The sequence below is a fragment of the Lynx rufus genome, unplaced genomic scaffold (genome assembly GCF_022079265.1).
Source record: "Lynx rufus isolate CCGP_SWC_20201006 ecotype Redwood Valley unplaced genomic scaffold, mLynRuf1.p SCAF_5, whole genome shotgun sequence".
NCBI lineage: Eukaryota > Metazoa > Chordata > Mammalia > Carnivora > Felidae > Lynx > Lynx rufus.
The window spans coordinates 100308409-100329851 of NW_025814867.1; the positions used below are offsets into that span (position 1 = coordinate 100308409).

Consider the following 21443-nt stretch of genomic DNA (forward strand, 5'->3'; position numbering starts at 1 on the left):
TAAAATGTCTACATGGGAAAAATAACACCCCCACACACATACCCCTTCTCCAATGAGCCTTTCTCTGTATGTTCTGATTATTTTTCCTAATTTTTTTCTCATTGTTCCTAGAATTCTGCCTACTCCCTAAAACAGGGGTCAGTACACTGTGGCCCACAGGCCAAACCTGACCTAGTGCCTTTTTTTTTTTTAATAAGTAAATTGTTATTGGAACCCGGCCATGTTTATACATGTTCATACTGTCTATGGCTGCTCAAACACAGAAGACTTGAGTCGTTGTTGACACACACTGAGGTCCTGCAAAGCCAAAAATATTTATTTTTTTGCCCTGTTCAGGAAAAAAAAAAAAAAGTTTGCAGACCCCAGGCCTAAATGATCATATTTGGAGAGAAACTCAACACAAACGTGTTTGGGTTTTGTAACTCATAAGAGCTGATACCAGTAAACTGGCATGAAAATATTAAACCACAATTTATATGAGACCAAGAATAATTAGCAAATAAGCCTATTTCTATATTCACACCTGTGTTCTCAACTTCCTGTTTTAAGCCACGGCCATTGTCCTAATTTTAGGGATGTTAAAACAGCAAGAAGTTTGTTGACAAGGTAGTGGATACGTTATGTGTTTAATCACTGTTTGGACCCCAAAACTAACCAAGGTTAAATAAGTGCTATTTAAAATGTGCTAAATGCCAATGAGGATAATAAATCTGGTCCCATGAGGCTGGATGTGCCAACACAGGTTTGCTGAGACTTCAGCCAGTTGGTGGGCTTCAGCTAAGAGCCAATCACATCTGGGCATCTTGTCCTCTGCTGACTTCCTGTTTTCAGCAAAGTTCTCTCACATGGAACTCTAACTTTGACCCTTGGCCAGGGTTCACTTAGGGGAAAGAGTGTGGACATTAAAGTCAGATAATCAATGATTCAAATCCTGGTTCTACCTCCTTCTCCCTCTAGGACCTTGAGCATGTAACTTGAAGGCTCAGCTTTAACACCCATCAACAGGAGGGCTGCATCTAATGTATGTAGTTGATTTACCACAGACCCTGAATAAATTATCTCAAAGAGCAAAGAGAAACAAAAAAACTTCACGATGTCTGAGAAAAATCATGTGATGATGTGCTTGATGATCAGGGTCACCCAGCTCTCCTCCAGGGAGAGAGAAACACAATCGCTGGGTTTTATACTGGAATTTTTCATTTGGACTTTGGACCTTTACTGAAGTTGACCCGTTTATAACTTTTTAGTACAATGGAAGTTATACAAATTTGAGTCTTATCCGTGAAAGTATTATTTGTCCCAAATAGCATATACCTTTTATCAGCAATACATTAAGCATAAATGCTTAACCAAAGAAATTTGTTCTTATGGTGACATTTAGAGGGATTACAAAAGGGAATTATTTTTGAGCAGGAGAGCCCTTTGGGAGGGCTTTGGAATCCCTACTATGTCTGTATATAATGCTGATCCTGTTTTCCATGGATTTCAGGATTTCTGATGAAAGTTGTGAAGCCCTTTTTCCTGAAAATGCACACACACACACACACACACACACACACACAGTATGTTACACAATTTAGGTTGTAGAGGTCATCCATCAGGGAAAGAATTCCTGTGTTCTGGATAAGATACTGAGGTTGAAGATCTAAACTGCTCCTTGAGGGAGCACAGATATAATCAGAAAACTCCCTTCCCCCTCGCCGGTCTCACACCTGTACATGGCCAGTACACAGAGGCACATTTTATACAGCCACTGCAGGTTTGGTGGTTTCCGTTTTATGTTCAGAGTAGCATCTATAAATAATCCCTTAACCCGTGAGTAAATTCTTATTCAGAACAGAAGAGAGGTACAAGAAAAGGGCAGGGTCAGGAAAATCTACCGTTGACAATAAATGCAAACACTGACATTTTTAGGACAACCGCAGGTGATGGGTGCTTCGAATACTCGCAGGAATGGAAGGGCATAGGTAGAACAGGACAGATGAGTCCCCAGGTTACCGCAGGAGCCTTCAGAGAGAAGGAGATTCTGCTCACATTTCTCTGACTCTGCTCTTTTTCAAGCCAGCCTCTTGTGTTCAGAAAGCAACTTGAAAGTCATTTGATCTGAGCATACCTCAGTTCTGCCATCTGTTAAATGGGTCAGTATAAGTTCTTCCCCCTTTTAGACAGAGGGTGCTTTTTGCAAGGCACTTGGGGAAGCACTGAGTGGTCTTTACCATCCCAGAGAGTCTTCTACAGTCTGATGGTGACACCTGTCAACCCATCCCTTCCCCCTCACCGCCTGTGCTCTTTGTGGCTTCCCAGACATCAGCCAAGCCTGAACTGAGCAGGACCTTGGGGTGCCTGCCAAAGTCGGAGGCCACTGATGGTGTGCAGTTGCCCCATGGGCTGGACTTTGCCCCCCAAAATGGTGGAACTCTAAGCTCACTCTTCGCTCTCTCCAGACCTCGGTTTCCTAAATAGACGATGAGGGGACTACCTTCTGAGGCTAAGAATACATGGTCTCTAACGATAACCGAAAGGTGAAAGGATGTCTGAGGACACCACTGCCATCAGCGCGGTGACAGCATGAATTAGTTATTTTAAAGCAATGAAACAGTAACGGGAGCAGAGAAGGGAAGGCTCAGAGAGACTTCTCTCGTTTTTCTCAGCACTGACCAGACTCTGGATGGAGCAGGAGTCCACGCAGAGCCCACATCTAAAAGAGAAAAGACAAAACGTGAACCTCATCCTCAGAAGACACAAACACGTGTAAAGGAAAGCAAATCTATTTATTCAAACCCCACTGGTGTATGCTGACCACTCGTTTCTCTGACTGCCCACAACCCTACAGTTTGTCTTTATTTTTCACACCAGGCTGTTTTTTTCCTGCTGTTTCCCACTTGGTCTGTGCAGAGTCTCAATGCCTAACAAGACCAGCAGCTTCTTTTCTTGTAATCGGTCTCTCTTGTAATTGTTTGCAAAGCACATTAAAAAAAAATATACAGAACTAAGTTAAATTGAGAGGCAAAAAAGAATTGGACACATGGGTAGAATTTTTCTTGGGAATAGGAGAAGCGGCACATCCCACTGATCTGGCTGTCTCTTTCCTGTCCCTAAGTGACTTCCAGAAAAGATCGGTTTCTCTTTTTTTTTTTTTTTAATGTTTTTTAATGTTTATTTATTTTTGAGACAGAGAGAGAGCATGAACGGGGGAGGGTCAGAGAGAGGGAGACACAGAATCTGAAAGGGGCTCCAGGCTCCGAGCTGTCAACACAGAGCCCGACACGGGGCTCGAACTCACGGACTGAGAGATCATGACCTGAGCCCAAGTCGGCCGCTTAACCGACTGAGCCACCCAGGCGCCCCAGTTTCTCTTCTTAAATCTTTCAATTGTTTCACAGATAGTTGTTGAAACTTTATCATGCACCAGGCATTGTGCTCACCGTTAAGATGTGTGGCGACCCATAAACTCATCTCCAATTGCAGAATAGTGTATACGTGAGTGCCATTTTTTTTCCAGACACTTCAACATGCTTTAGTCACAAAGTTCAACTCTTTCCACAGCACATGAACCAAAGAGCCACACCTATGGAAAGTCTTCTGTGTGATTCACAAGGGGTCAAAACCCAAGAAAAGGTACTTGCATCTCAGGAGAAGGGAAAACCACACCATCCTGTCTCCACACAGGAACAGGTCCTTCCTTCTGGCCCCAGGCCCTTGAGACACCTGGTCCTACTGGGAGAGCCCTGGGAGGAACTGGAAGGTAGAGAGAGGGCCCCTCCCCGCTCTCACTGGCACGCAGGACCCAGCCCACCCCACCCCATCCAGCTCAGTCTTACTCAGAAGGGGAAGCTGCCCTCAGGGAAATGAAAAAAATCAGTTCCAACACCATTAACTGCAAGAAAATGCCAGCCGAACTCATGGCCCTGGAGAGTCAACAGCTACGAAGCAATAGTAATGTGACAATGACCACGCAAAAATAATTTATTGTAAATATTTTTAAATCCTTCTCCATTAAAGTTACTCATTACATTCTACAAAGTACAAACACACTAAGATTTACATTTGACATGTAAAAAATAAAGAGGAAGAAGGGAAATTCACCTATTTTGCTAGTTTAAGGAACTATCCTCAAAATGGCACACCAAGTTTACAATAAATGCACCCTCTAGTTAAATAAGAAAGCAAATTCACATTTTCCAGAGTCCTGGATCTCAAAAAGACCAAGGCAAACCTGGCCTGACACGCACATTTGGACACAACCCCATATACAATAGCCCCTCATACTGATGTCCACCCACAGCCAATTTAACTGAGACACCGGGGCTAAGACTCTTATTATATGATCACAACACTCTCTCTTGGAAAGTTTCCAGCAAATCAATTTTCCCCACAAAACAAATACTGTGCTTCCTCGTGCTAGGCAATTCTGTACCCACAGATGATCAACACAGTCACTAATGCTCCCCTCAGCCTGCAAACAAGTTGGCATTAAGCCTCCAACAGTTTCTTTCCAACAGAGAGTTGGAAATTGCTTCAAACCATCTTCAATAACATAAACCATCATTGCCTGAAGACACGGAGTTTTATAGGAAGGCCAGTAACATTGGATAATAAAAATCCCAGGCGTAGTATCTACAGCACAGGGCTAGGCAGCCTTAATGTTTCTCGGATGGAAGTGTGACAAACTGTAAATTGGCAAAACTATCCCAAATGATAGCTGTGTGTTCAAACCCCCAAGCTTATAGGGACCCACTTTCCAAAAGTGGGGTTCAGGAGTCACGGGAGCAATAAGAAGATGGGAAATAAACACTCGTGGTATTTCCGTAGCTATACATAACACAGCGATAGCGGATAATGTGGCCAAGACCAGTTTGCCAAGATCTGCAGGTCACGGAAATAGACACAGAACTCTGCCGCTCTGGTCTTGTCCAGTGCCTTCCTCACAGTCTTGCTTGGAGGTAGATCAAATATCACATCGGGAGTGGGGGAATGGGAGGGGATTTCAGAGAGCGAGGGGCTCAGTTGTCCCTCACCCTTGCCTACCTACTGTGTTCTCTTTCCACCAGCACAGGCTGAGGAGATCCTGCCTCAAAGGTCACCTTTGCACTAAAGAGAAAGTGTCCACATGTGGGTGGGGGCAACTAGTGCTCCAAGAATAGCAGTAGCCCCACGTGGCAAGCTCCGCCCACCTACCCCGTTACCCCCCCACCCCACCCCCAACCCCACTGTGGGCTTCCTGCCTCTGTCAAGGCTGAACCCAGCCGCAGTAGCTCGCAGGTGCTGTTTTGCTGGAGACGGAGCCAGACCTCATAAACGCAGAATGGGGGGGAGAGACCATTGCCAGTCCTTCCACGTTAATTCACAGGATCCCTTCTGGAAAATGACATGAATTCTCTCATCCCCAAACTCAGTGGAGCACTGCTTTCAGATACAGACTGGTATCCACCGCTTCATTCTGAAAAGAAAATACAAACGGAAGTCATTAATTTTTTTAAATCATGATTATTGTACAGATTTATGCTTTCATTTTATTTCACTGGGTTCGAAAATAAACTCTGTGTAAACTTGAAATGCCTATAAATCCCTAACAGAGGAAGTTTTCTCTTCGGTCAATACACACATGTATCTCTGAATGCTTTTCTTTCGTTTTTTTTTTTCTTTTTTTTTTTTTAATTTTTTTTTTTCAACGTTTATTTTATTTTTGGGACAGAGAGAGACAGAGCATGAATGGGGGAGGGGCAGAGAGAGAGGGAGACACAGAACCGGAAACAGGCTCCAGGCTCTGAGCCATCAGCCCAGAGCCTGACGCGGGGCTCGAACTCACGGACCGCGAGATCGTGACCTGGCTGAAGTCGGACGCTTAACCGACTGCGCCACCCAGGCGCCCCTCGTTTTTTTTTTCTTAAATTTTTATTTTTATTTGATTTTGAGAGAGAGAGAGATAGCCCCCAAGCTGGGGAGGGGCAGAGAGAGAGAGAGAGAGAGAGAATCCCAAGCAGGCTCCACACCATCGGCATGAGCCGGTTGCAGGGCTCGAACTCACCAACCAGGAGATCACGACCTGAGCCAAAATCAAGAGTGGAACCTCAACTGATTGAGCCACCCACGTGCCCTAGAATGCTTTTCAAAACACAGATAACCCGTTGCTCATTTGGGTATGATTCACGATAACATTTTGTTGAAGCCTTTTGGGTGCTGAGGACATTTAAATGATGTCCGTTTTCATAATCTATTAGCCTCTAGCTAATAGATATCTACTAGCCTCTAAATTTTCAGTGTGTTAAATGGTATACAATAGACTGTGAGCAAGTCTGATGAGGGAAATGGCGTGGACCTGGCCTGACCAAGGTGGAGATGCCCATGCAAGGACCTGAGGACCATCACACGGAGGGTCCGTGCACTGCCACAGGGTCCTCACAGTTGACATCTGGGGCTGGACAAATCTTTGTAGTAGTGTAGCAGGATTCTCGCACAGAGAGTCGTGACACTGAGGCTTTTCTTTCCAGGAAGCAACTTCACCCATGCCGGCGCTGCTTAGCTGGGTTCGTACCCGAAGCACTGAGCCCCGAATGGCAGGTAGCGTAGTTTTTTATATACATTTTCTATTTCTTTGTCTCCCTATATGGTCACACACAAACATGCAGACTGATTGAGTGGTCTCATGCTATAGGGTCATGAGGGATGTTGTCACGCATGCGTCCAGCCAGGTTGCCTTGAGGTTTTGGTTTTTTTGTTTTTTTCCCTCACAGGGGAAAAACCTCTACCACAGTAGAGAGGGGCCCTGTGCCTTGTAAGATGGTCAGATGCTGGTATCTAGATGCTAGATGCTAGTATCTCACATACGCACCCAGTCGTGACAACTAAAAACATCGGCAGACATTACCAGCTACCCCGAGGGGGCGGTGGAGGGGCAAAACTGCCCCCACTTGAGAATTAGTGCCTCTTGGCTAAACTTTCCAAGATTCCGGGAAAATCAATACACAACCTAAGTGATTTTCCTAGATACCAAGCAGTCCTGTCAAAACCGGAACTCACACGTTGGCTCCTCTGCCGGCAGCCAGCTCATCAGTTTACCCCCAAAATGTGCAAACAGGATTCACTCTTCTCACTGCCTGCAGCGTTTTCCTCTTTTCTCTCACACAAATCTGGCTTTTGCCTTCATTTAGTCTAGCTGAGTCCTTCACATATGTGAAAACAGTACAAAATAACTACCCCAGGTCAAGATGTCTAAAATAACTCGTGCTGCCATTTTACATTTGTAAAACAGACTGACCCCCGCCCCATCCCCAGGCCCCCAAACACCCATAAAGTGAAGGAGCTCAAAAATAGCGGAAGGGGGAGGTGAGATCTAGTAAAGCAGTTCCCTTACCCTTGAGGGCGGCATGCTATGTGACCAAAGTCAGACGGAGAAAGGCAAAATGTTGCACGATCTCACTTACACGTGGAATGTAGGAAAAACAAACTCATAGCAAAAGAGACCAGATGGGTTGCAGAGGGAGGGGGCCGGGTGAAGGTGGTCAAAAGGCACAAACTTCCAATTGTAAGATAAATAAGTTCTGGGGGTGGAATGTACAGCATGAGGGCTAGAGTTAACACTGCTGTGTGGTACCTTTGAAAGTTGCTAAGGGAATCAATCCTAAAAGCTCTTATTACGTGGGAAAATATTTTTTTAAGTTTACATATTTTGAGAGAGAGAGAGAGAGAGAGAGAGACTGGGGAAGGGGCAGAGAGAGAGGGAAAGAGAGAGAATTCCAAGTAGGCTCTGCACTGACAGTGCAGGGCTTGAACTCACGAACTGTGAGATCGTGACCTGAGCCAAAATCAAGAAGTCAGACACTTAACCAACTGAGCCGTCCAGGCGCCCCTGGAAAAAGAATTTTAAGAATCATTGTTCTTTGGAGTGGCTGGGTGGCCCAGTCAGTTAAATCCTGGCTTCAGCTCAGGTCATGATCTCACAATCCATGAGTTCGAGCCCCCCCCATCAGGCTCCACACTGTGCAGAGCCTACTTGGGATTCTCTCTCTCTCACTCTCTCTCTCAAAATAAATAAACTTAAAAAAAAAAAAGAAGAATCATTGCTCTTTGCAGAATTGGAACAGCATCTCTGTGGGAAACTGGTTGCCCAGAGGATCACGGGGGCGGGTGGGGTAACCCTCAGACCCACAGTGTGGTGAACATGGAAAACTGGCCTAAGAACACATGGGGTCTCACTGGGTCCCTCCCAGGGGCCTCTGCTCAGCCCACCTATCCCTGACTGAGCTCGTCCCCTCCCTTAGCCTGCCTGCCTTTTCGGGGTCTCTCTTCTTCCTTCCTCACTCTTCCCAAGTGGTCACTGTGTTGTCTCCCGTTGGACTGATACACTCCTGAGGGTATCAAATGGCTCAAACACGGCACATGCACGCTTTAGAAAGTGGACGCGGGGTCATAGAAACCCCTCACCCCCAGCAGAAAGGTCTGAGAGGAACAATGATACAATCTCCTGCTTACTCCTGGCTGCATCCTTCGGGCACCTGCCGCCGTCTGGCCCCGGGGATATGTCTCCAAGGCCATCTGTCTGAGCTCAAATTCTTCCCAAGCTCTCCCCAGGCTCACAAGCCACTGCCCTCTGAGTGGCCCTCCCACCCTTATAACCCTCTCAATTTTTTCTCACCCTCCTCTTCTACTTTCCCTGCCTACCTTTGGAAAGAGCTGGTAACCACCAAAGTACAGAGGGGGCTCGGAAAATCGAGATCACTCATGACACAGTAACGGCCACCAGATGCATCTCAGGCAGCTGCACCTCCCTTCTCTCACCTCTTCATACAGCAGGGGGTTGAAGGGTTTCCTCCCTTCCTTCCTTCCTTGCCTCCCTTCTTTCCTTCCTCCCTTCTCTCTCTCTCTCTTTCTAAAATTCCTGTTGAGGGGTGCATAACCTCTTCACCCTACACTTGGATGCTCTCTGTCTGGCCCACAGACACACTTTACTTATTCAGGTAAGTAAAACTGCTCTGTGAGGAAGCAATTCATTCTCAGTGAGCTTAAATTTGGCCCTCTGAATATCATTCATTCTACTTATTTGGGAAAAAGCAAGCTTTAAGAACTGCTTTATATAACTCTACACCGTCTTAAACAAGGATTAGCCTACTTTCACTTCCCGTCATCAAGAAATGCCAGTAGAATAAACACCCCTTCTCATACTATGTAGGAACAGGAGTACTTGCCAATCTGTCCTGCTCTTCTGATTCTAGGCTGGCTGGCACCGTGCCTGGTGCTAACTACATCTCCTAATTTGCCTTTTTCACTCATTTAACTGGCATTTACTACTACCGGTGTGCAGAATGTATTTCCGGCGGATCGCAGATGATGAAATATACAAGATGGTCGGCATTATGGGCTAACTAACAAGGGCCCGGGCCCCTCCAAGCGAGGGATCAGGGTGGGAAGTGAGACCAGAGGTCAGGCCGAAGCTCCCAGTGCAGACGCAATGGAGGCGCGTCTCCAAGGCTTGTGGTTACTTCTCCTCCCCACCTTCCTTTTCACCGGGTTTTGTGCAAAGTCTTAAAAATTCTCAGGTTCTGACAAGCAGGGTGTTTTCCGTGCTGATGAAAGTAACATACCAATGTTCTCATTCCACTCTTGGTTTCAAAAGTAGATGAGTAAGTTGATTAACTTTCCAAAGAGACTGATTTGCCCTTTCATGCCCCTCTGTTAATGTAATAGACTCAGTGGCCTTCAACAGAAAAAGGAGATCGGTTTCTCATACTGAGATAATCTTTCAATGATTTAGCGGTATCATTCGTTCCAAATTCAATACTTCTCTTGTGAAACCGTGGCATTTTCATGAAGCTCACCAATGATGTTGCAAAGTGGGATATGGGACTCCAAATGTGGGTGAGCTACAACAGGGAAACATTTAGCCTCATCTTTACAATTTAATTATTTTTTCCCACCTACTCTGTCTGCTCATGGAGGCAGGACCGTGTAACCTCCTCCATGGAGCGTGAACATCACTTGCGCAGAAATCAAACCAAACCAGCTACCCTCCATCTGGTTCACTTACTGAAGGTCACAACTCTGCCTTCCTGACTTCTTCAACTTACCGTAGAGCAAGAGGGATGCTGGATCAAGCCCCAAAGTCTCACAACCGGACACTCTCTGATCATGGAGATCCTGTAGTAAAATGCCCAGCACCAACTCTTTACTCATCATATACTTCATAAAACTGTCATCTTCTGAAGGAACCCCAAATTGCAGGTGGTAGGCTACGGTGGCATTTTCACTGCTGAAAGGCATGCCAAACAGACACAGCAACACAGATCAACAGCATCACACTGCAACCCAAGAAGCTGACTTTAGCACGACCCTCTTTCTAGTTCCTCATGTTCCTCCAGTACAAAAAGGCAAAGGGCATACTGTTCTAGAAGAACCCTCTTCTGTAATCTCACCGCAGAAAGTTGAGATGACCCTAACCTCTTCCTTCCACCTAAAACCCATCCTCTAGGAGACCCCTGGGAGAGGCCCTTGAAGGGAGAGTCGCCATCCAGCTACTGTCAAGGAAGATCCAAGGGCTGGCCCATCCTCTGCCCCAATACCAGCCTTGTATCCCCTGAGGCAGGGAAGCCCTGTTCTCCTCTTGTATTCCCTTCTCCACATCCTCACGCTCCACCCTCTCCCTGCCCCAAGTGACTGTCACAGCTGTTTGGTTTAACCAGTTCATTCCTTAACCTACAAAATGTCTGAGGTAGGACGCAAAGCTCCCTGCCACCAGCTGGCTCCAGAATTCCCGAATTCCCACTGGCTGCCCTGTGTAGCGGCAGCATATCACAGCTCCAAAGTGAGACCTGTTTTCTGTCCAATTTCCACCTCCCGAGGCTCTCAGCTTTGCAACTCTCAGGAAAGGGACCTAAGGAAAAGGGGTCTTCATCTTCCTAGAACATTTTTCCAGTCCCAAAATGAAAATAATCATAGGGCTATCTTCGGTTAATTAGTAGCTTACCCTGGCTGGTTAAATGCTACCTCAACATACAGGTTTTTCAAAGTTATCCGCATACTTTGGTTCAAGAAGGCCCCGATTAAGAGCCTGCAATAAAATAATTAAGAGGTGGCCACATCTGAGACTCTCACCCTAGGGCAGTTTTTGACTGACCTGCCTGCCGCTCCCGGGAGCCTGGATCAGAACGCCGGTCCTGCTAAGGACGGGGAATGAGCCCCCTCTTGTGGCCAGAGGTCACATAGGCCACTATTCTCGTATTCATGTGGCTGCCGGTTTATAACCCGTGACAGCCAAGCAGTGTGCCAAACTCCGCAGTTCGGATGAACAAAATACCATCAAGACTGTGGAGAACCTCTCGGTTTACGTGTGCTGCTACGGACGGGCTGCAAAATGCACGTTCAGGCTCTCAGCCAGAGACACAAGTGTGCAGGTGTCATTACTTGTTCCCCGTGCTCCACCTGCCAGTTATTGCTGTCGATGGTCAACATCAAGGTTGACCATTGATAGCACATCAAGCTGCACATCAAGGCATACAGCCACCCTGCACTCCCACAGGTGGGCAAGGTCTCAGGCTGGCTTATGGAAAGGATCACAGGCTGACTTTCAGAAGACTAGACCAGAAGTTTTTGAAAGAGAGGGTTGCCCTGCCTAACCCAGTCTGGCTAGCCCAACCTAGTCCCACCACATCAGGTCACCCACTGGGGGAGTTTACATTAAGGCTAGATCTTGAGGGGAAAGGAGGGATTTTCAGGAAAAACAGAGCCATGTGGGCTTCGCCTCAGCTGCCCACTATTAGAGTGCGCCTGACAACTGACGAACCAAAGGCCATTTTCGCAGGTTCCTGTTGGGCTGGGGCAGGACTGAGGTCACTATCCCGTGTAGACACAAACCTGGCTGCCAGGGGTCTCTGGCTGTCTCCTGCCCGCTAGCGGCAGCACCTTTTGGGGGACAATGGCTTTTGTTTCTTACTCATCCCAACACTGTTAAAACGCTGCCTGGACCTCTTAAAATGCAACAAAAGTGCTTCCCGTACAGAGCTCCTCTACCCAAAATCCTCAAGTCTTAGATTTTTCTTTCAAATAACTCGTAAAAACAAATTCTCTAACATTTAATCTTCAGATTTCTAGCCACATTTGATTCAACCTTCTAATGTTTTTGTTTTCTTCCCCCCAATGTCTACCCCAACCCATTATGTAGCCCCACCTCCTCTAAACCCATAATATGGGGGCTGGATTCTCAGAAAGACCCTTCAGGCTGAGTGTCTTTCCTTTCTCAGCTCTGTCTTTAAATTGCAAGTCAGGGCTAGTATATAGAGGAAAATGTGCTGGGCTTTTTTACCGGCATTTTAATACCAGTAAATTTGTGATTAAAACGAGCAATGTCAAAGATGTAACCATAAGGTGATATGCACAGTGGGGGGTCCATGAAGAAAGAGGGATGGAGTTGTCAAGGCAACCCGCCACTGTGTGCAGTTTCAGACTTCAGGTCCCTTTTGGCCCTATCTCGTTGTGCTATCACCTCGGTAGCTTCCCCCCTGTACTAATGCTTCCCCCCCGTACTAAGATTATGGTCTGGGAAATTTATAGTTTGAGAAGCAGGAATCCCAATATAATACTATCTCTTTTTTAAGATAATACTATCTGTGATGGTCACATTCCAGAGATATCTTAAGAATAGTGGATAAGAAAGCTTTGTCATGTAAATCTTCTCCTAACAATACAAAAAAATAATCAGATGACACCCCTACACACATACACCTTTTATCTAGGTTCTATAGATAGAGACAAAAATATTTAGGATTAAGAGATATATAAAGAAAAACTATATATATGCATGTATTTACTATACATGTATAATATATAAAGTATATATGGTAAGTACATGAATAGAAGAAATCACACCAAACTGTTGATGGCAGCCCATTCAGTAGAAGGGAGCAGAACATACCATGTGTAAGGAATTGACTAGAACATGCAATATCCAGGGGTAGTAGGTGGGGTGGAAGGAAACGGTAGACTTTCCCTGTATGAGATGTCTCTATATTTTTAATATTGTATAAGGAGCATGGACTCCTGTATTCCTAGTGTTCCTCAAAAGCAAAAGCTAGTATCTGGATTATACCATTTACATCAGGTCACTATCTGAGATCTATTTCTATTCCTACCCCTAGCTTATTGGAGCATCTGCAGGAATGGCTTACCTGGGAGTGGCTTCTCCTCTCTTCCATGTGACCCTGTCAGGGCTTCACTTTGCTCCTTTGTAATTAATTAATCAGGGCTTCACTTTGCTCCTTTGTAAAATCAGGGAGTTGAGCTAGTAGGTTTCCAAAGACCCTTCCAAAGCCAAAGCCATCACATCCCATCATCAGTTCCTTTTGTGCTTTGACACTCAGGAAGTCCTTCTAGACAAATGGTGATGGGGGTTGCTTTCCAGAGAAAGAGCAACGTGGCATGCTTCACATTCTTACCTGAAGTCCGTAATTTCCACTGAAGTAAAGTAACGACTCAGAGACGGGGATGAACTGTACACATCTGTGAGCTAAAAAAAACAGGAACAAGGAAAACAACCACACGCGTTACAGATGGATCATATTGCGTCTGTATCACCTGACAAAGCAAAACTCTCATAGACAGAGATTCCACACTAGGTAGGAATTCACTTATCCAGAGGCCCCAGACCGAGAAACAGGAAGGTGTGGGCCTACCCCAACTGAAACTCAAGCTAACACTCATTTAAAAGGAGCAAGTGACCAGGCTGGGATTTTCAACATCTCTTACGTGTTGTGCTGACCCCTGTAGCCTTCACGCTGGGAGCGGTCTGCAGCCAGAGCCCAACAAACCCCAAGACCCCGGGCAGGAGACAACACGGCAGGGGCTGGGAAGGTGGCAGAACAGGCCACCCGGGGCCTGGCACACCACTGGACAAGGGCTTCTTCTCTCCTTTCCGCAGAGCTTTACTGTGAGGAGAAACAGCCACGGAAGCCACAGGAATAGCACCTTCCCCTGGGTAATGGGACCAAATGGAGCTGGCCTCTAATTGCAAAGATACAGAGTCCTCGTTTTATGCATGAAATACTGCAATCGCACACAAAAAATGGCAGCTGTGTTCCCAATACCCAGGCTTCGTGACTTCACATTTTCCTGTACTTAGTTCAGCCCTTTATTTCAAAAACAAAACAAAGCTAAACCGCCTCCTACACACTATTTTTCCTCCCTCCCTTCCCCAGTACGAATCATTGTCCGCAAGTCGGCGCGTATCCTTTTCACGCCATGTTTTTCCAAATGTAATAGTTCCTTGCGTAACATAACAATTCATAATTACTTTGTGTTTTTATGCAAATAAAAGGTGCCATAGTCTACACGTTCTTCTTTTTTCCACTCCAAATTACATTTGATAACTCCCCATGATGGTACGTAGAGACGGAGGTCATTCACGCTAACTCCTAACTCCTGCGGAGTCACCACTGACTGAATGGTCACTGAATGGTCACACCAACCCTTCCATTCCCCTATGATGGCCACGTGCACTGTTGGCACGAATCTCCTCTTATCACAAACCATGCCCAAGCAATCACCCTTGAACATTTCTGCGCCTCTCTTCTTGTACGTGTAAAAGTTTCCCTTGAGTCTGTGCAGAGCAATGGAATCACTGGGTCCAAGAGGGGATGCGTCTCCAGCCCACCTAAATGTTGCCACACTGCTCTCCATCCCAGCAAGTGTGTTACATTTCCCGCGGCCTTGCTGGCACTTAGCGTTACCAGGTTTTGGGGGGGGGGTTTAATTATTGCCAATCTAAGGGGTACAGAATGGTTTTCCATATGCATTTTTACTAGTGGGATTTGAGAATCTTTTCGTGTGTGTTTACGAACTCTGGGATTTCTCACCTTTGAATTATTATCGGTTTCCTGTCTTTCTCTTGGGTTGCCTGTTCCTTGGCGGTATCTGCAACTTCTGTATCTGGAATGTTTGGTGTTACAGTCTAAACGCTAGCTGGTGTTACATTACAAATACTTTCTCCAAGCCTTTGATTAGCCTTTTCCTCACATTTCAGATATAGGAATCCTAGCCTAAAAGCAGTGCCCTGAGAGGAGCTCTGCTCGTTTTGTCTCCCACCTACTTCCCAACAGAATCTCCAGGCGCTTACATTTTCACAAACGTGCCCACTGAATTCACCTGGTGCCAATTCAATCTCCTGAAGGTGGAGCAGGGGGGATCAGAGCACCTACAGTTTGTATGCCTCCAATCTTGTCACTTTTGCCGTGCTCTTTACAAGAACCTGACATAAGAGGCATTACTACCTCTTCCCCTTTCGTTAATAAAGGACACAGCTTTCGGAAAGGTCATGAAACCTGCCCAAGGCCACTCTGCTCACAAAGAATCCAGTCCTAGGTGTTATAGACACTAAATCCCCTCCTCCTCACATGTTACCACACTACCCAGTGAGGATGAAGCAAGAAGGAAAGTGTCCTGAATACCAAGGAGGAAAGAACCATAAAGTGATAAGAACTTCAGAAAAAAATGACTAGGTCATCTTACAGTTGCTGAGCCTCAGAGAAAAGAAAGCTGCCAACAGGCCCATGCAAGAAGAAGGCGGCTCTCACAGGGTTGCGCACAACAACAGGAAGGAGGAAGAGGAGGAGGAGAAGGAGGAGGAAGAGGAGGAGGAGAAGGGGGGGAAATGCTAGCGATGGTGTTCTTTCCACGCACTTCCTTACATACACACAAACACACACACGTATTATGGAAGAGATTATGTCCTTCCAGCCTTCTCTGTTTCCTCTCTCCTCTTCCTTTTTAATCCTTAGGGCCTAGTAGTATTTTGCATATAGTAGACTCTCAGAAAAAATGTCATTTATTTATTTATTCATTTATTTTTGTTTATTTTTTAAAATATTTATTCATTTTTTACAGAGAGAGAGAGAGAGAGAGAGAGAGAGAATGAGTGGAGGAGGGGCAGAGAGAGAGGGAGACAGAATCCGAAGCAGGCTCCAGGCTCTGAGCTGTCAGCATGGAGCCCAACGTGGGGCTCGAACTCACCAACTGTGAGATCATGACCTGAGCTGTGCAGATGGATGCTCAACAAACTGAGCCACCCAAGTGCCCTTTATTTATTTACTTTTAAATGTTTATTTTTGAGAAAGAGAGGGGAGGGGCAGAGAGGCAGGGAGAGAGAGAATCCCAAGTAGGGCTCCTTGCCGTCAGTGCATAGCCCCATGCAGGGCTTGAACTCACAACCGTGAGACCATGACCTGAGCCAAAACCAAGAATCAGACACTTAACCGACTGAGCCACTCAGGGGCCCCTCTCAGAAAAAAATTTTAAGCTAAAATTTTATGTTAAGAGCTGAAATGGTGTATCAGATCCCTTTTAGTGTCCGCTCTATGATTCTGATTCTTTTTGGTGACACAGTCCCCTGCTGTCATTAGGACATGTTCACATATCCAGGAGCCGTTAACCACATTACTTTGGCCCAAAGAAGTGAAATGAGGGACCTCTCACCCCTTGCTCTGGTGTCCCACGCTGTGCCTACGAGGCTGGGTGCACCCTGAGCGAGGCGCCCAGTGAGCTACCAGAGTTGGGCAGAGTCGCTAACTCGGGACCAGGGAGACAGCTTCCCTGTGTTACTGGAGAACTCCTGTTACTGTTAACTCCTGCATCGAGCACACAGGCCAGGGTTAACACGACGTGCACCTAACAGGCTGGCTTAAGAAGAATCAGGGCCCCACCTGGAAGAGAAGAAAACTCTGGCAGTAGGATAAGCGAGAGGCTAGGAAAACTGTTTAGAGAAGCAAGACAATAAAGCAAAAGCAAGGACATGGTGTTCCACTGTTCATTCTCATTTACCTTCCGTATCCGGAAACTTCCAGAAGTTGGCCTGAGTGAATGAAAGAAAGGAATTCTTGACCTAACAGTAAGACTAATATCTCATGGGGCAGCTGGGTGGCTCAGCCAGGTAAGTGTCCAACTCTTGATTTCAGTTCAGGTCATCATCTCATGGTTGTGAGATCGAGCCCCATGTCAAACCCCACAATGAACCCCATATCGGGCTCCCCGGTGCTGGGTGCATGGAACCTGCTTAAGATTCTTTCTCTTCCTCCCCGGCTGGTGTGCCCTCTCTCTTTCTCAAAAAAAAAAAAAAAAAAAAAAAGACTAATATCTATAAATTGCTCACTTTTGTTCCTGGACATATTTGGTTGGGACACCAGAAGGCAGTAGCTTTTTCACTTCGCTGTGCCTTAACTTGTATCATCTTGCAAACCAGATAGCTCTTTTTTTAAAAAAACGTTTTACAGAGATGGTGCCTGGGTGGCTCAGTAGGTTAAGCGTCTGACTTCGGCTCAGGTCATGATCTTCTGGTTCTTGAGTTTGAGCCCTGCTGTTGTGCTGACAGGTCAGAGCCTGGGGCCTGCTTCACATTGTTTCCCTCTCTCTGTCCTTCCCCTGCTCACGCTCTCTCTCTCTCTCTCTCAAAATTAAACATTAAAAAAAGCTTTTTTAAATGTTTTACGGAGTTGTTTATACGCATCTCATATGCACCTGTGGGTATACAGGGAATGTATAATGATTTCCACTGATCCCAGAAGGAACCAGCTCAAACTGGCCTGTAAACTTGCCCCAGGGATCACGCCAGTCCCTGTTTTTCTGGCACTACACAGTGATGAGCTAAAAATACCTGCAGAATCTGCTCATGTCCGGCTCTGTGCCAGAGATATGGCTCTAAGGTGAATGATTAACATCCATTTCCCTTTGACATCAAGAATTCAGTCTGTAACACGTGACATGTGCAGATGCTGAATCATTTCATTTCTGCTCGGCAAATGCAAAACCCCTTGATGAAAAAAACAATCAAGAGGAAAAAGGCAGGAGGCTATTCACACAGCCACTTGCTCTGGAATCAGGTGGAAGAAAAGGAGGGAAGGGGGCTTGCAGGTAAGATTTAAACAAGGGAAAGAAGGAAGAAGAGAAGCCCAGATAATCATCCCAGAGCACAAACTCCTGTGACCAAAGGCGCAATCAAATATCATGCACCTCAGTACCCAGAAACGAACTCCGGGGTGACCGAGAAGGAATCTCCTCCTGTGGGAGCCTTCCTAGGAATCAAAGGGAAACCAAAGGAGGGTGACTCACACCATTCAACCTATCAACTGCAGATAAGCATGTAATGCATGCCAGGCTGGTCTTGCTTACACTCTCTTAGCCTATACTTTCCTGGGTCTGGCTGTGAACCCAACCAACCCTCCAGTGTTTCTCCATCACCACATACAAGGGCTCAAATGAAAGGTTGACCATGTCAGCGAATGTTGAAAATTTTCAGTGCCTGGGAATGCAAGCTGGTGCAGCCACTCTGGAAAACAGTATGGAGGTTCCTCAAAAATCTAAAAACAGAACTACCCTACGACCCAGCAATTGCACTACTAGGCATTTATCCACGGGATAAAGGTGTGCTGTTTCAAAGGGACACATGTACCCCTGTGTTTATAGCAGCACTATCAACAATAGCCAAAGTATGGGACGAGTCCACATGTCCATCGATGGATGAATGGATAAAGATGTGGTGTGCATATATATATATATACACACACACACACACACACACACACACATACATATATACAATGGAGTATTACTCGGCAATCAAAAAGAATGGAATCTTGCCATTTGCAACTATGTAGATGGAACTGGAGGCTATTATGCTAAGTGAAATTAGAGAAAGACAAAAATCATAGGACTTCACTCATATGAGGACTTTAAGAGCCAAGACAGATGAACATAAGGGAAGGGAAACAAAAATAATATAAAAACAGGGATGGGGCAAAACAGAAGGGACTTATACATATGGAAAACCAACTGAGGGTTACTGGAGGGGTTGTGGGAGGGGGGATGGGATAAATGGGTAAGGGGCACTAAGGAATCTACTCCTGAAATCATTGTTGCACTAGATGCTACCTAACTTGGATGTAAATTTAAAAAAATCAAAAATCAAACAAGTTAAAAAAAATCCTACTTCTGTTACGGTTTCAAAAGACACTGAAAATCAATACGTACATAGGAATTCAATTTGTAAGATCTGTGAATAGATACAAAACAAAATAAATTTTGGATACTTTGAGGGAAGAAAAAATTTTTTTTCCGGTGCCTTGCCAAAGAGTAGGAAAACCACACCTCGCCTCTGCAAATCCCCACCACACGCAGTGTTCTCCACTCTTTTATCTAGAACACTCCTGCCTCATATTTCAAGACTCATCCCGAGTATCACCTCTTCCAAGAGGCCTTCTAAGCCTTCATCCTCATCTCAGGTAGTTTAGAGGCCCCTCCTTTGTGCCTTTAAAATATTCTATATGCATCTCCACAATAGAACATATCGCCCTGTTTTAGAACTATTGAATTGCTTCCTCTTCTTGGACTGTGAGCCCCCACTGAGGGCACAGACCTTATGGCTCTGACACTTGGCAAGCTGTCTAGCACATCACAGACCCTCAGTGACACTACAGGTTGAATCAAATGTAAGACCAGAGTGAGGAAATGGAACACTGTCCTCCAGGACGCATTTAGCTGGAGACCAGAGCTCTTCTGTCGGGCTTTACACTACAGAAAACCCATTTCTTTTTTTTTTTAAATTTTTTTTTTTCAACGTTTATTTATTTTTGGGACAGAGAGAGACAGAGCATGAACGGGGGAGGGGCAGAGAGAGAGGGAGACACAGAATCGGAAACAGGCTCCAGGCTCCGAGCCATCAGCCCAGAGCCCGACGCGGGGCTCGAACTCACGGACCGCGAGATCGTGACCTGGCTGAAGTCGGACGCTTAACCGACTGCGCCACCCAGGCGCCCCAGAAAACCCATTTCTAAGCATCAGTTTCTGCCAAAACCCAGACAAAGAATCCAAGCCTGAAGCTACTTACTTGAGACCCCAATGCCAGCTTTTCTCCAAGAACCCACATTCTAATGCTAAGGACTCTGTAAATAATGCTTAAGATATAATTACCCTTTTCCTGAGCTGGTGAGGCAACTCCTCCTCGGTAACACAGTCCTCTGGAATCTTTAGCTCGACCAAGAATGTTTTATTTGATGATAATTCAAGTATTTCGTTTTCATCTTCATCGATATAAGTTGCTAAAGAGGGCGGGAATTAAAAAGCAAAAGTAAACACAAGCTTAACATAATAAATTGTTCCACTGGCCGCTGCAGAAAGCCAGGAGCATTCATTAAGGATAAAGCCCAAACACCGTAAGCAGGCACAAGCAGAAGTGCTGTGTCTTCTTGGTAATATCAAAATCTCAAATGGAGGGGACTTGCCTCCATTATGACAAAAATTTTGTTTGTGTGTTTTACAGCAGAAGAGGTCCCAGATTCCATCGAATACAAACGGGGCAAAGCCGGTGGGGGTGAGTGGGAAGAAAATGAATTCCTTTGTTAAACTGAACCTGCAGCCTTAGCTATGTATGTGGGTGTCCAGGCAGGTGCTGGAAGGGGGTCTGCGGGGTAAATGGTGGGTGATGGGGGACAGGGATTGGCAGCAAGGAACTTCAGTGAGTCCCCTCCATTCTGGGCTGTCAAGGACCATGCTGAGAAAGGGACATCACATCACGGACCAGAACAGCACGGGGACTAGACATGAGCCGGGTCTTGACATCACCCAGGACGACAAAAGGTGGGCACGAAGCCATCACTCTGCAGTCTGTCCCACCCAAGAGAAAGGTCGACGCATTCTGTTTGTAGGAGGGAAGCCAAAGTGTACTCAGAGCCCCAGGGCCTTGCATCCTGGCCAAACGTGTGGCTGCCTGCACTCTAATGACGGTGAGCTAATTGATTTTGAAGCAGTTAAAGCCAAAGGAAAAACACACAAAGCCAGGCGCCAGGAGCTAGAAGCTGTCACTCATGGTGCTGCCTCTGCTCCCCGGGCTCCGCGTGGGCCTCACCACCGGCCCACGAAGGAACCACCCCTCTGGCCCTGAGAAAGGCGTGGGCGGTAGAAACGTGTGTCCGCGCTGCCTCAGACGGTCCTCTCAGATCCCAAAGTGCAGACATAACAGAAGTGGCCTCTTTTACTGGACTCTGAAAAGGCCATCAGTGTATGATGGAAGGGCCGGTGAGAAGAAGTAAGAATCCTGATATTTACTCCCTGACGGAGTTGAGGAAACGGGAGGCACGAGGAATGAAGGAACGTGCAGAAAAGAGATCACATGGCCCGAGATGACCAGCTGAGAAAGGCCTGCTCACGCTGGCCCCTCACTGGCCTCTGGGAACCTGGATGTGGGGAGGGTTCCCATCTTTCCCTCTGAAGAGGGGCTCACCATGCCTCAAACGGTTGGTACAAACAGTGTGGCTTATGCTGAACACCTCCTTTCCTTCTGGGCATCTAGAATTTTGGTAGGTACCAGGCAAAGGCTGCCTATGGGAACAACCCCAATAAAAACCCTGGGCACTGGAGCCTCTCATGAGCTTCCCGGGGTAGACAACACTTCACATGCGTTGTTACAGCTCATT

General features: G+C 46.2%; 1 protein-coding gene across 3 annotated transcripts in view; it reads right to left on the minus strand.

The window, feature by feature from the left end:
* Positions 1-5207: 5207 nt before the first annotated feature.
* CUNH3orf52 (chromosome unknown C3orf52 homolog) overlaps positions 5208-21443 on the minus strand; it is a 32329-nt gene continuing 16093 nt past the window's right edge. Inside the window, exons 3-6 of one of the 3 annotated variants that reach the window (XM_047099992.1) lie at positions 19942-20069; positions 13425-13495; positions 10065-10134; positions 5208-5440 (exon numbers count right to left, since the gene is read on the minus strand). In XM_047099992.1, the coding sequence (XP_046955948.1) occupies positions 5393-5440; positions 10065-10134; positions 13425-13495; positions 19942-20069 (317 nt within the window). In that variant the 3' untranslated portion in view covers positions 5208-5392. Of the gene's footprint in view, positions 5441-10064; positions 10247-13424; positions 13496-19941; positions 20070-21443 lie in introns of all 3 variants that reach the window. The other 2 variants (XM_047099991.1, XM_047099990.1) reach the window with 2 other exon arrangements.